Genomic DNA, 13,308 nt, shown 5'->3' with positions numbered 1-13,308 from the left:
AACTGTGGGTGGGAGCGGCGCCCCCCACCGCTGGGCAATATTCCTCTTGGCCAGCATGAGCCCCAACGTAACCCACTGCGTCAAGCAAACATTTAAATCAGCTGGTTCCCAGATGTTGAAGAGACACCTACGGGCCTCCTCACGGAGCAGCACAGACAAAACTTTATTAATGATGTCATGAATGTCGCGCCAGTAGGGTTGATCTGTTCGCATTCCCAGACTATGTGGAAAAAGGTTCCCAGCTGGCCACATCCCCGCCTGCAGGCGCCTCCATCTGCCCTTCCCATTCGTACCAATTGGGGCCCCGTTACGCAACTCCCGTGGAGAAATTTTAGTTGGACAAGTCGGAGACGAGCTGGTATCGCCACTACTCTGGTAGAGGAAACTGCCTCCTGCCACTCCTCGTCATCCATTTCTATGCCATCCCTTGTCCACTTCTCTCGGAGGGCCCAGAGAGGGTCCGAGATGTTGTCCACCAGTTTTTTTTATATATTAGTGAAATGGTGCTGTCAGGGAGATGACCATCGAGCACTCTATCTTCCAGTGGGGATGATTCCAGTTGTGTGGTTGCAGGCTGTAAGTGTGTGCGAAGTGCATGTCGAACCTGCATGTAACGGAAGCGCTCTGATACGGTCAATTTATACTGGTGCTGCAGCGTTGCAAAAGACTAAATGTCCGATTTGTCCCACAAATCTCTTATGTGTGTGATACCTATGAGATCCCATTTGTCGAACCCCTTACTCCTCCACAGATCACCCAGTGGCTCAGAGTCCCATAGCAGTGTTGCGAGTGTTAGCTTGCGTCTCCAACATAAGCGATTGGTGGCTGCATGCCAGATGTGTACTGCATGTTTGGTGGAATATATTCACATTTTTAGTAATAAATTCACACACGGAGTACAAATATTTGGTAAATTGATTCCTCATTTGAGGTTCCAATAAATTCAGTTGTCACCTTTTAATCCTAATATACATTCCCAATGAACATTTTTTACTGGATGTTGATAATTAATAGCTCTTCAAATAAATTATCTCTTAAAATAATTTGCAGTGCATTTAATAAAAATATAATATGGTATAAAATAAAATACAATTACATTTTTATGTGTTTGCAGCCTGCTATTCCCCTGCTTGGATAGGTTTCATATGTATTTATGTTGCACCTCCAAAGCTTTCCTTCTCTACCCTAACCTCTTGATCTGATGGATACGTATCTCCTCTTTCATAATGTTTGGTTTTCGACAATAAATGATAAAAGTCACATATCTAGGGGAACTTAACATAGGGAGGTGGAATGTTACCTGAAATAGAAACATCAAAGCATTCATTCTTTCCTGAGACTACGGAATATGCTTTCCTTACCTATTGTCTTGTTTTGTGCTTCTAAAAAGGTTGGATGTGACACCACGCATGTGACGAGTGTTTCATTTTCATTGCTCGCTCTGTATGTACTGACAACGGTCACTGTCCTGTCTGGGTGAACTTGCTGTTCGGTGATGCAGCTCTCACATGCCGGGTGCCAGGAGATGTTCGCTGCTGGTTTTCCTCGGGAGGCCCGGCACACTGCCGTTGAGGGGTCCTCACTAGTCAGGGTAACCACAGGAGGGACTATGAAAAGGAGGGAACAATTATATTAAAGTAACTGCTTAACAGGCTAAGGCAGGCCAAAGAGATATGACTGTAGCTCAGATTGCGAGTGAGTGGAAGAAAAGAACAACAAATGAGACATCACATTTCTTTGGCTGAAAACGCTGCCGATTGGAGGATGAGATCAACTAATGAGACATCACTTTTGTGGGATGTTGAGGGAATGATTTCTAACTCGACATATGCATTAGGTAATACTAATTCCACAGCCTGAGTATACAGTATATAAAACATAAGTGTTCTCGTTTTCCCATACGAAACGTGGCGTTCATTGTTATGCATGTATATCCTGCGAGAACAGGTATAGAAGGCAACCTAGCATATCAATCAATATTAGCATTTACAAAAATTAGCGTACTCATAATACGTATACACAATTGAAATGTTAATTTGAACTTCTGCTTATGACATGTATCCTTGAACTATTCCGCATTTATGAGTATAAATGCAACAGGGTAAGGTAACAAGAGGAATCTGTTGTGTGGTCTGTTGTCTGTTACAGGCTCGGTGTTCCCCCCTGAGTTGCTTGGCAGGCAGAGTCCTGGTGGGGGGTTGTATGAGATGTCCATGGGCTGTTGTAGTGCGTCGGTGTCGACGGTGTGGTGGTCCTCTCCGGCATCACTGATGTGTTGTGTTTTGTGCTCTGCTGGAGGTGATGTGTGCCCCTCTGAGATGTGAAGGGGAGGTGCGTGTGGGATTTGTGTTGACATATGTGTTGGTACATTGTGCTGCATTGCATGCTGACTGCATGGCAATGTACATTGTGACTGTTTTGGGGGTGCTGGATTCTTCTGCAGGACAGTGTTCATTTGGACTACATGGCCGATATGAGGTCGTACGCGTACATTTCCATTTTCCTGTTTCCGGCACTGTCAGATGTAGTGTGCATGTTTGTGTGCATGTGCGGAGCCAAATGTGTCCTCTGTTCTGCAGTGTCGGCTATGCGCTTTGTTCCACTTTGTCGTCAATGTGGGTGTGCTGTTGGTGCTTTCAATGTGTGCTGCTGTGTGCCAAGGGGATCTGGGACATGATCCTGGGTGTTTGTGGGTGTGCAGTGTGCTACGTCTCGTTGTGCATGTATGCCATTGTGCCCATCTCCCCCCGTCCCCCAGTCTCTGTTCGTTGCACTCCCTGTTGATGTTGTGTCAGGTCCTCTTGTGCTGGGTCCGTACTCCCTACTCCTTGCATCGTCTCCACACTGATGACTGTGGCCTGGGTTTCCTCCAACTGCTCCTGTGGCGCTGGACTGCCACCTCCTGTCATCGATGCTCCCTTCCTGGCAGCGGGTTGGTGCCTGGTTTAGGTGGTCACGTCATGTCGGCGCCTATTGGCCTCCTCGGCACTCTGACTGCAATCCAGGTGGTCTGCTAGTGTGTCAGTTGCTGTTAGTGTTCTGTCACCTCTGTAACGCTGGTCTTGTTTTCCTGCGGTTTGCACCGCGTCTTTCTCTCCCTCTTCTCCTTGGCCTTCCCCGACCCTGTTATCCTTGCTGGTAGTCTGTGAGGGTTGTGGGGTTCGAGTTGGACTCTGCGCTGGGTCAGGGTGTATCCATGTTGCTACGTGCTTTGGCTTGTTTCTGGTGTATATAACCGGAGGTATTCATAGAGCATTGTCCCGCCAGACGCGTGGGATTTGCAGACCTGTGGCTGATTTTCACCACTTTTATACCCCGTTTGGCCTCATTGCATTTTTTTTGCGTTCGCGTATCGCAATTTTGCGGTGTGGCATTGATTTTCACACGGACATTTGCTACGTTGTCTGGTGTTTATCGCATGCTACCGCCGCTTTGTGTATTCCACGTTGCCACGGGATTACTTTCCCACGATGGACTGCGATGTTGAAAGTTGCGTTACGCTACTCTTGCAGTAGTTATCACACATTCTTGTGAATATACCCCTCTAGTGGCTTTTCTGAAAGTTTGTCTAACTCTGCTTTGAAACTATTATTTCTAGCCATATATAGCTTCAATGAATGCAGTAATGCCTTTTTCATTTTTATGCAATACGGTACATATTTTACTAACTCCCTACTGGCCAACATGAATGATAGTGACTTCTACTGATATATCAGAAACAAACATGGAAAAAATGGAACATAATATTCTGCAGAAAAAGTCAAGCAGCATAATTATTACTAACAAAGTACAAAGATTTATGATAAAGTGACACCACACCAGGCCTTGGACAGAAACTGCCATGGTTTCAGCCTTAAATGAAGTAAGATTAGATCTGTATCTATTTTTTAATTGCAGACATTTGCCGACATTTCCTAAAGATGATAACCGTGCCAATTGGCATCGAAATTGTGCCACAATATGTCATGAAAAGAACTTCTATAACGAACAACCTGTGATTCTGGGCAGTTAATCTCCGTGCTCCTAAAAAAAAATGAATCTGACCTGGTGCTCAGGTAAAGTGCTCTAATGTCCTCTGGCCACTTTCAGCTACTTCAAGAGGGCTCCATCACTGACTATTTTCCAGCTGGAAGGAACCTGTTGTTCTGAGAATTAACTGTTCAAGAGGGAAGTAAGGGTCAGCACAATAACCTTTGAAATCCTATCAGGATGTCTGAAGGCCTCATTGATGACCTAAACGCAGTCTTTTTACTACAAATTCTGCAAGCAAAGCCCATCTACTAGAATTTGTCTATTCATACCTTTCGGTAAAGGATGGACGTTTCACTGTCCCCTGTATAGTTTTCTTGATGCATTTGTAGATATCAGTAAATTTCTTTGTAAAAATAATGCAAGCTTGTCACAAAATACAGGTGTATTAGGAATAGGCGGTGTCAGGCATATTCGGGTTTGGAAATTTCCTTATCACCTGAAGCATATTTTTTGACAGTTTTCTGCCGTTATGACTTAACAGAAGAAATTAGATCCGGCACTACAGAGTTTGCTTTATGGCTGTATTCTTTCTCTGGCATACTGCAAAATGCAGGATCATGAAATTGAAATACTTGTGCTGAGAGCAAAAGTATTGGTAATGCATCATTTTCGCCTATTAAATGAATAAAGTGCTGTTTTCATCAATCATCGTCCAGCAGAAGGAAAGACCCCCCTGACAGGTAACACGGGAGGGGGAAGGATGTGGCGCAGCGGCCAGAGCTGCTGACTCGAGAGCTGGAGTTCCACGTTCGAGTCTCAGCTGTGCTGCGCAACATTCTGGGATTCTATGCAAATCACTTAGGGCCATATGTATCAAGCTAATTAGCATTCGCAAAGGCCGAAATTCTGCGAATTTCGGCCTTTGCGAATGCTAATTAGATAAATGGTATGTATCAAACATGTTTGATGCAAAATAAGAAATTGCAAAATTTGCTATTCCTTATTTTGCGATTGCACTTAAGGAATCGCAAATTTTGCGATCCCTTAAATGCAATGTATCAAACAAAAAATATTCAAAAATTGCCATTAAGGATTCGCAAATTACCACCAACTTCTAGTTGGTGGTAAGTTCCGAATTCTTTTCAAAAAGCTTTTTTACAAAAAACCAAAGGTGCCATATGACGCCCATACATGCCCTTAGGGCATGTATGTGCGCCATATGCCCCCAAATGTCTTTTTCAGGGGTGCAGCAGGGTGTTCTTGAGACACCCCTGCACCCTTAAAGAAATTCCTAATTTGCGATTAGCAAATTGCTAATCGTAAAATGCACTTTCATTCCTATGGGCCTCCTGGCCCATAGAAATGAATGGTTAATTTGCGATTAGCAATTTGCTAATCGCAAATTAGGAATGGTAAGGAATCGCTATTGAAAAGCGATGTTGTACATACATACCGTTTTGCGAATTCCAAATAGCGATTCCTTAAAATTCGCTATTTGGAATTCGCTAAACGGAAGTATGATACATATGGCCCTTAATCTCACTGGGTGATAAATTGTTGTATAAATATGCTGTAAGAGTAAAAAGCAAAACTTTATAAAAATATAGTTCCACCAAAGCAGATGGTAACAGTATTTCGGCCACGGGAATCTGAGGAGAGAAGCATTGGCAAATGCAGGAAAATATGACACAGCCAATAGAAATGGAGGAAAGGTAAGTGGCACGCACAGGAACCAATGAGAAGCCAGGAAGGAATGAGAAGCCAGGGAAGAGAGGAGACAGGATGTAAAGTGCCTTTTAAGTTTGTATTAAAAATAACAGATTTCTCAAGCACAGCGCAAGCCTAAGCAGGCGAAACCTAAAATTGAATGCTATCACGTCGTCCACCTGTTCTACATTTTAAACTAAACTGTACATAGGCCTAGGCCTAAACTGTGGAATCTGGACTGTTATGCGGACTGTCATGCTCCTAGAGAGGGAAAGAGAATAACAACCACCATAGAAAGGATAGGAAATGTGCTGAAAAGACAAGTGAAAAAAAGCTGAATCCCTGATTCTGTCTAAGTTAGAACCGATTCTTTAAGAGATGCATGGATCTTTATTTCTCTTCTGCTACATCCAAAATGGTGCAGTTCAGCACAGCACTTACAAATGTAATCTATTTTAGTGAACAGTGTAAAGGTATAATTTAATTATTCTCTTATTAATCACTGCTCCAACTTGGTGCCCTAGCACTTGACACCCAGAAACAATAACTATCAATGTGAAGGCTGCTATTCGGATGCAGCCATACTCTAGCTCTTTCCACGGATACTGCTATAGTTAATATATTCACATTTTTTTTGGTAAAACATTTTTTATCATGAAAAACCAGACATTGGCAATACAATGGCATCACTGAGGGAGCAATATGATAGGCATCGTTGGTACAGTAGGTGAATCACAGAATACAATCATACATGGTGGAAGGTCTAGGGTGATGGGGGTCATCCATAGTACAATCCAAGGGAGGCTGGAATATTTCTCCACGATAAGAGTTGCACGGGCCCCATACACGGGACCATTTTTTGGGACACCCACGTGATACATACACAGTCTTTTCTCTGAACATTGCCCAGTCCATGTCTTTTCCCCAATCATGAACTGTGGGTGGGAGTGGCGCCCCCCACCGCTGGGCAATATTGCTCTTGGCCAGCATGAGCCCCAACGTAACCCACTGCGCCAAGTAAACATTTAAATCAGCTGGTTCCCAGATGTTTAAGAGACACCTACGGGCCTCCTCACGGAGCAGCACAGGCAAAACTTTATTAATGATGTCATGAATGTCGCGCCAGTAGGGTTGGATCTGTTCGCATTCCCAGACTATGTGGAAAAAGGTTCCCAGCTGGCCACATCCCCGCCTGCAGGCGCCTCCATCTGCCCTTCCCATTCGTACCAATTGGGGCCCCGTTACGTAACTCCCGTGGAGAAATTTTAGTTGGACAAGTCGGAGACGAGCTGGTATCGCCACTACTCGGGGAGAGGAAACTGCCTCCTGCCACTCCTCGTCATCCATTTCTATGCCATCCCTTGTCCACTTCTCTCGGAGGGCCCAGAGAGGGTCCGAGATGTTGTCCACCAGTTTTTTTTATATATTAGTGAAATGGTGCTGTCAGGGAGATGACCATCGAGCACTCTATCTTCCAGTGGGGATGATTCCAGTTGTGTGGTTGCAGGCTGTAAGTGTGTGCGAAGTGCATGTCGAACCTGCGTGTAACGGAAGCGCTCTGATTCGGTCAATTTATACTGGTGCTGCAGCGTTGCAAAAGACTAAATGTCCGATTTGTCCCACAAATCTCTTATGTGTGTGATACCTATGAGATCCCATTTGTCGAACCCCTTACTCCTCCACAGATCACCCAGTGGCTAAGAGTCCCATAGCAGTGTTGCGAGTGTTAGCTTGCGTCTCCAACATAAGCGATTGGTGGCTGCATGCCAGACGTGTACTGCATGTTTGGTGGAATATATTCACATTTTTAGTAATAAATTCACACACGGAGTACAAATATTTGGTAAATTGATTCCTCATTTGAGGTTCCAATAAATTCCGTCGTCACCTTTTAATCCTAATATACATTCCCAATGCACATTTTTTACTGGATGTGGATGATTAATAGCTCTTCAAATAAATTATCTCTTAAAATAATTTGCAGTGCATTTAATAAAAATATAATATGGTATAAAATAAAATACAATTACATTTTTATGTGTTTGCAGCCTGATATTCCCCTGCTTGGATAGGTTTCATATGTATTTATGTTGCACCTCCAAAGCTTTCCTACTCTACCCCAACCTCTTGATCTGATGGATACGTATCTCCTCTTTCATAATGTTTGTTTTTTGACAATAAACGATAAAAGTCACATATCTAGGGGAACTTAACATAGGGAGGTGGAATGTTACCTGAAATAGAAACATCAAAGCATTCATTCTTTCCTGAGACTAAGGAATATGCTTTCCTTACCTACTGTCTTGTTTTGTGCTTCTAAAAAGGTTGGATGTGACACCACGCATGTGACGAGTGTCTCATGTTCACTGCTCGCTCTGTATGTACTGACCACGGTCACTGTCTTGTCTGGGTGAACTTGCTGTTCGGTGATGCAGCTCTCGCATGCCGGGTGCCAGGAGATGTTCGCTGCTGGTTTTCCTCCGGAGGCCCGGCACACTGCCGTTGAGGGGTCCTCACTAGTCAGGGTAACCACAGGAGGGACTATGAAAAGGAGGGAACAATTATATTAAAGTAACTGCTTAACAGGCTAAGGCAGGCCAATGAGATATGACTGCAGCTCAGATTGCGACTGAGTGGAAGAAAAGAACAACAAATGAGACATCACATTTCTTTGGTGAAAACGCTGCCGATTGGAGGATGAGATCAACTAATGAGACATCACTTTTGTTTGGCTTAGATTGCGGCTGGGGGAAGGTGAGAACAACTAACAAGCATAGGAAATGCAATAGGTCACGCATTTGTTCGAGTTTGACCTATTGGCATTGTAATTTGCAATGTTTTTCACTTATATGGATGTGTTGTGTAGTGGAATTATGTGGGTTGGATTGGATTAGTTAGTTGTATTATTGAGTGGCGTGGAATTGTGTGGTGTGGAGTGGATCTGTGCAGTGGAATTATGTGGCATGGTGTGCTGGGGAATTATTTGGGTAGTAAATATGTGGTATTGAGTGTACTGGAATTATGTGGAGTAGGGTTGCATGTTAAGAAGTGGAATTATGTGGAATGGTAATTTGTATTGTAGAGTGGTATGTAGTGAAGTTTAATTATGTGGTGTGCTGTTGAATTTTGTGGCATGATGTGGAATTGTGTGGTGTTGATTGGATGTATGTGGTGTGTTTCATTGTGTTGTTGAGTTGTATTATGTGATTGATGTTGAATTATGTGGTGTGGATTGGAAATGTGTGGAGTTGAATTGTGTGGCGTGGAACTATGTGGATAGCTTTGCCTCTTTGGTGATGAAAAAGAACAAATATGTAGGAGCTAAGCTCCAGATCTGTGTGTTTGGGTGTTACAAAAAAAAGAAATAGAGTTTAAGCTATTGGCATTGTAAATGTAAATGTTTCTTACCTATGTGTTATGGAGTGGAGTGGCTGTATGTGTGTGTAGTGGAATTATGTGAGTTACCTTGGAGTTGTTAGTTGTGGCATTATGTGGTGTGGAATTGTGTGGTGTGGAGTGGATTTCTGTGGCATGTATGCAGTGGTATTATGTGGTTAGTAATTATGTGTTTTTGAGTGTATTGGAATTATGTGGAGTGGGATTGTGTCATGGACTGTAATTGTGGAATGGTATTTTGTGTTGTGGAGTGTTATGTAATGGAGTTTAATTCTGTGGTTTGCTGTTGAATTTTATGGTATGCCGTTGTATTATTTGTTTTGAATTGGATGTATGTGATGTGGAGTGGAATTGTGTTGCGGAGTGGAATTGTGTGCTTTGGTGTTGAATTATACGATGTTGAATGGATTTGTGTGTAGTTGAATAGTGTGGCATGGAACAGTATGGCGTTGAGTAAAATTATGTTTAGTGGAATTATGTGACATGGTGAGGAGTGTATGTATATGGATTGTTGTTATGTGGCATAGAGTGGATTTATGTGGGGTATATATATATATATATATATATATATATATATATATATATATGGTATTGAGTAGTGTTTAATTAGCTGAAGTTGAATTATGTGGTGTTGTGTGGTCTTATGTGTAGTGAAATTATGTTGCGTGGTGTGGAATTGCGTTCTCCCTCTGGTCTTTCTGCGCCTCCTCTGGTGCCCCCTTCCCCTATACCAGTGTCCAGGCTCGCCACCCGCTCGCTCTGATTGCTGCCAAAGCCACTTATTACAGAGTTCATGTCTGCTGCTTTCTTCTGTCCGTACAGCCCCAGTGCTTAATTTGTAAAATAATAAGTGCTGGGCCCCAAACTTGTACTTAGAAGTTGCCAACAGCACTGCAGAAGACCCTGGTGGCGCATACCAAGCCTTACCAAGCCTTCGTAGCCTTGAATTCCCGCCTCATGCATCTTTAATCCATGACCAGACACTCCCTGCCCATCAAACTCACTCCAGCACGTTCTTTTACGTTCTGGCTTTCTCCCATTGTCATTCTTTTTCCATCTTTGGCTTCCTCCTTCTTCCCCCTTGTGGGTTTTTCTCTCTCTTGTACTGGGTCAAAGTCTGATGAGGACAAATAAGTGCTGGCGCCCAGAAACAGGTTCCAGTGGGCACCAACTGTAACCACCAGCTCAAGTTAAGCACTACAGCCCTCTGCTCATTGCTGTTCCTTCTACCTCCACGCAGTGGCTGCTTATTGCTACCCATGGAGCTCTTGCACCCGGTGCTTCTTCCAGTCCCACCCGGTGCCACCTCTTCCTCTACCTCGACTACTGTCCAGTCTCTTCACCGGCAGTAGCATCATTCTCCCCGACCCTCCTTTAAGTGTTTCCCCCAAACCTGATGGCCTCCAGAGCCCCCTGTTTTCATCCACACGCGCACCAACAGTAGCTCTAACCTACTATAGCAACCCAGGCATCTTCTGCTCGAACTCTATGACTATGTATTTCACCTGTATTATTGACGTTAATGACTATCTATGCACACATTTATCTGTAATATTTACATTATTGATGTACCTGTACTACTTTGTTCTCTCACGTACCTACCATTTATTACGTTTAATTTCACTCTCTTGTTGGTATTCCCGGCTGTGTAAAGCGCTCTGATATCTGCAAAGATCTTGTTCGCGCTATATAAAACTTTCAAAATAAAATAAATAAAAATAAATAAATAAATCAGCTGTAGGTCTGTCTGGTTGGCATCAGTCTTACCTTGTACATTCAACGTAATGTTGCTGAAGTAAGTACCATCCACATTTGAAGTTTCACAGATATAAATTCCATCATCCTTTATTCCAACTGGATTTATAAGGAGAACAGAGAAAGTTTCATATCCAGGCTTCCATCTTAGGTGCTCACTGCAGTTTTTAAATGTTTTTCCATCATGTGCTCTGAAAACCATAATGCAGTTCATATTGTGCGTTGTTATCTTCCAGATCCTCGCTGACAGCTGGGTGCTTGGTCTGGCCGAGCAGTTAATCGCAATCTCCTGGCCACTCCTTGCATTCAATGTGTATTTGTTTACTGGAACAAAAAATGAGAACAAGGAATGCAGTTAATTGCACTGAACAGTATTGCAGCTAGGCGTACAGACTCAGAGATGACTAGCTTACATACCATTTCATGCACCAATATAGTTCACACGTAGCTCACCCGTGGTGCAGCCGGTGCAATGCACCGGTACCCAAGGAATGATGGGCCCAGTCAGACCCACATGGCCAGAATTATTTGAGATGCATTTACTTTCTATTTTAAACGGCCGGCTTCGGTTCCTTTTCCAACCCTGGGGTAGAGGGAGAGATTGACAGGGGCCGACTGAGGGGCTGCCAGCCTGTAAAGCAAGGGAGGCATTGACATGGGCGGGACTGCTGCTTCAGGATGTGAACTGCAGCTGCTTTGTAACTGGAGAATGCCTCCTGTTGCAAAGCAGCCGGTTGAGTTTATATTGTTATATGTGATTTCAGTGTAGGTGAGGGTCCAATCATCAAAGCCCACCTGCATCACGTGCCCAGACCAAGCTGATAACTAGAGGCACGTGCAGTACCTCAGGGTTGATGGCTGCTGTGCAGACAGTTAACCAACCCCACTGGACTCCAGTCTGATCTGTGCCCATCCATCAATGCCAACTGAATGCAGCTTGGTGTACACCATGGGCTTTGACAAGCAGCGGGCGGACATCATGGCATCCTGGCAGCTCCTAGTTAAGAAGGGACACCTGGCGGTGGGGTGGGTCAGGTGGCAGCAGCTGCACTCGGTGGAGAGGGTGTGCTCGGGTGTCTCTGTTTTGTGGGCTTCAGGGGATCCAAGTTCATTGTTATATTCTGAGACCAGCATGATGCCCTCGTGTCTTATTCTGTCTTCTTTGTGCAGTCGCCTCCAGAGATAGGAGCTGTCTTTTGGTGGGTGCAAGTAACTCCTGTGTAGCATACAGAGATGGGGGGCTGTGGCATGGGGGAGCAGTATAGTCCTCTATTTTATTCACAGACCTCCTAGTTTTTTCCTTGTTCGATGTATGCCCATACATGTGCTGGAACCTGGCCTATGCTGTGCTCCTTATTTCGTTCCTGGGTTGATAACCATCCCCACATTGACATTTTTAGAATTGCATGGGGGTGTACAGCCAGTATAGGGGAAGTGCTTACATGATAAACAAATAGGTTTCAGGGCCCAAAAGTTTTGCTCAGATGCCTGCGACTGACACTATCGAAAGTCAGGGTGCTAAATACCCAGGCTGCGGTGTGTTGGTTCTACCTCTGGCCTCTTTCATCTATCACCAGACAATCCCTGCACCTTTATCTCACTCTTGTAGGAGCTTTTCTCCCTTTGTCACTGGTGTTCTTGTCTTTCTCTTCCTCATTCTTTCCCTCTTTTGTTTTTTTTCTCTCATGCTCTGGATCAAGGCCTGTGGTACATGTGAGACCCAACTGCAACCACCAGCTAAAATTAAGCACTGTGGGGCTGTTAAAAAGTGGGTTACTGGCAGAGAGGCAGGAACCACTATCTCTGTCAGGGTGAACCAGAAGCAACCCCAAAATTAACTTGTGCTTAACCCTCTGATCCCTTGGCACAACGTATAACATAGATGCTTATGTGTAAAGTATTTCTGCAACACTTCAAACAGTAATAAAGTGAAAATACAACATAAGAAAAACTCCACTCCAATTTAGAATGACAGGGTGAAATGTAATCAATTATTTAATAACAAATGATACAAATCCAACCTGAAGGACCGGCGATATGAAATTTTAAAGATTTAAGTGAAAATAGTGCCAAAAAACACAAAGCGCCAACTGTGGCTATCTGGTCGCGCCGGACCGGCACAAAGTCACAACTTCAGGTCGACCGCGATGGAGCATGGGCCAGATAAAGGGACCAAATTAGGCCCACTAACACAAGAGTACCTTAAACTCTGATTGTGAAGAATTGCGAGATCCCACGTAGAGGATGTGTTGCACAGCAGAGGCGATGCGAGGTCCTGGTATGGAGATGTGTCGGGCAGCAGCGATTTAGGAAGCAGCGAGGCTGCATCATAGTCAAGGATGCCATCGATGAGGGGCTTCTACTAAAGATGTGTCACGCCCAGGCCGGATCCAAAGAAGTTGCAGGGCTTTTGATGAGGAGTCCTGCGCCAGTATCTAGAATACGGTCATCAAGGCTTTATGGCTGTATTCTTTCTCT

General features: G+C 44.1%; 1 protein-coding gene across 5 annotated transcripts in view; it reads right to left on the bottom strand.

Annotated features, from left to right (window-relative positions):
• Positions 1-13,308, bottom strand: part of LOC144772438 (nectin-1-like) — a 212,041-nt gene that overhangs the window by 115,589 nt on the left and 83,144 nt on the right. For 2 of the 5 annotated variants that reach the window (XM_078656757.1, XM_078656758.1), the window contains exons 4-6: positions 10,843-11,154; positions 7,975-8,220; positions 1,362-1,607 (exon numbers count right to left, since the gene is read on the bottom strand). In XM_078656757.1, the coding sequence (XP_078512883.1) occupies positions 1,362-1,607; positions 7,975-8,220; positions 10,843-11,154 (804 nt within the window). The remainder of the gene's footprint in view (positions 1-1,361; positions 1,608-7,974; positions 8,221-10,842; positions 11,155-13,308) is intronic. The other 3 variants (XM_078656759.1, XM_078656760.1, XM_078656761.1) reach the window with 3 other exon arrangements.

The sequence above is a fragment of the Lissotriton helveticus genome, chromosome 8, assembly GCF_964261635.1.
Source record: "Lissotriton helveticus chromosome 8, aLisHel1.1, whole genome shotgun sequence".
NCBI classification, from domain to species: Eukaryota; Metazoa; Chordata; class Amphibia; order Caudata; family Salamandridae; genus Lissotriton; species Lissotriton helveticus.
The sequence above is the reverse complement of the archived record's forward strand: the minus strand, read 5'-3'. Positions and strand labels throughout refer to the sequence as shown.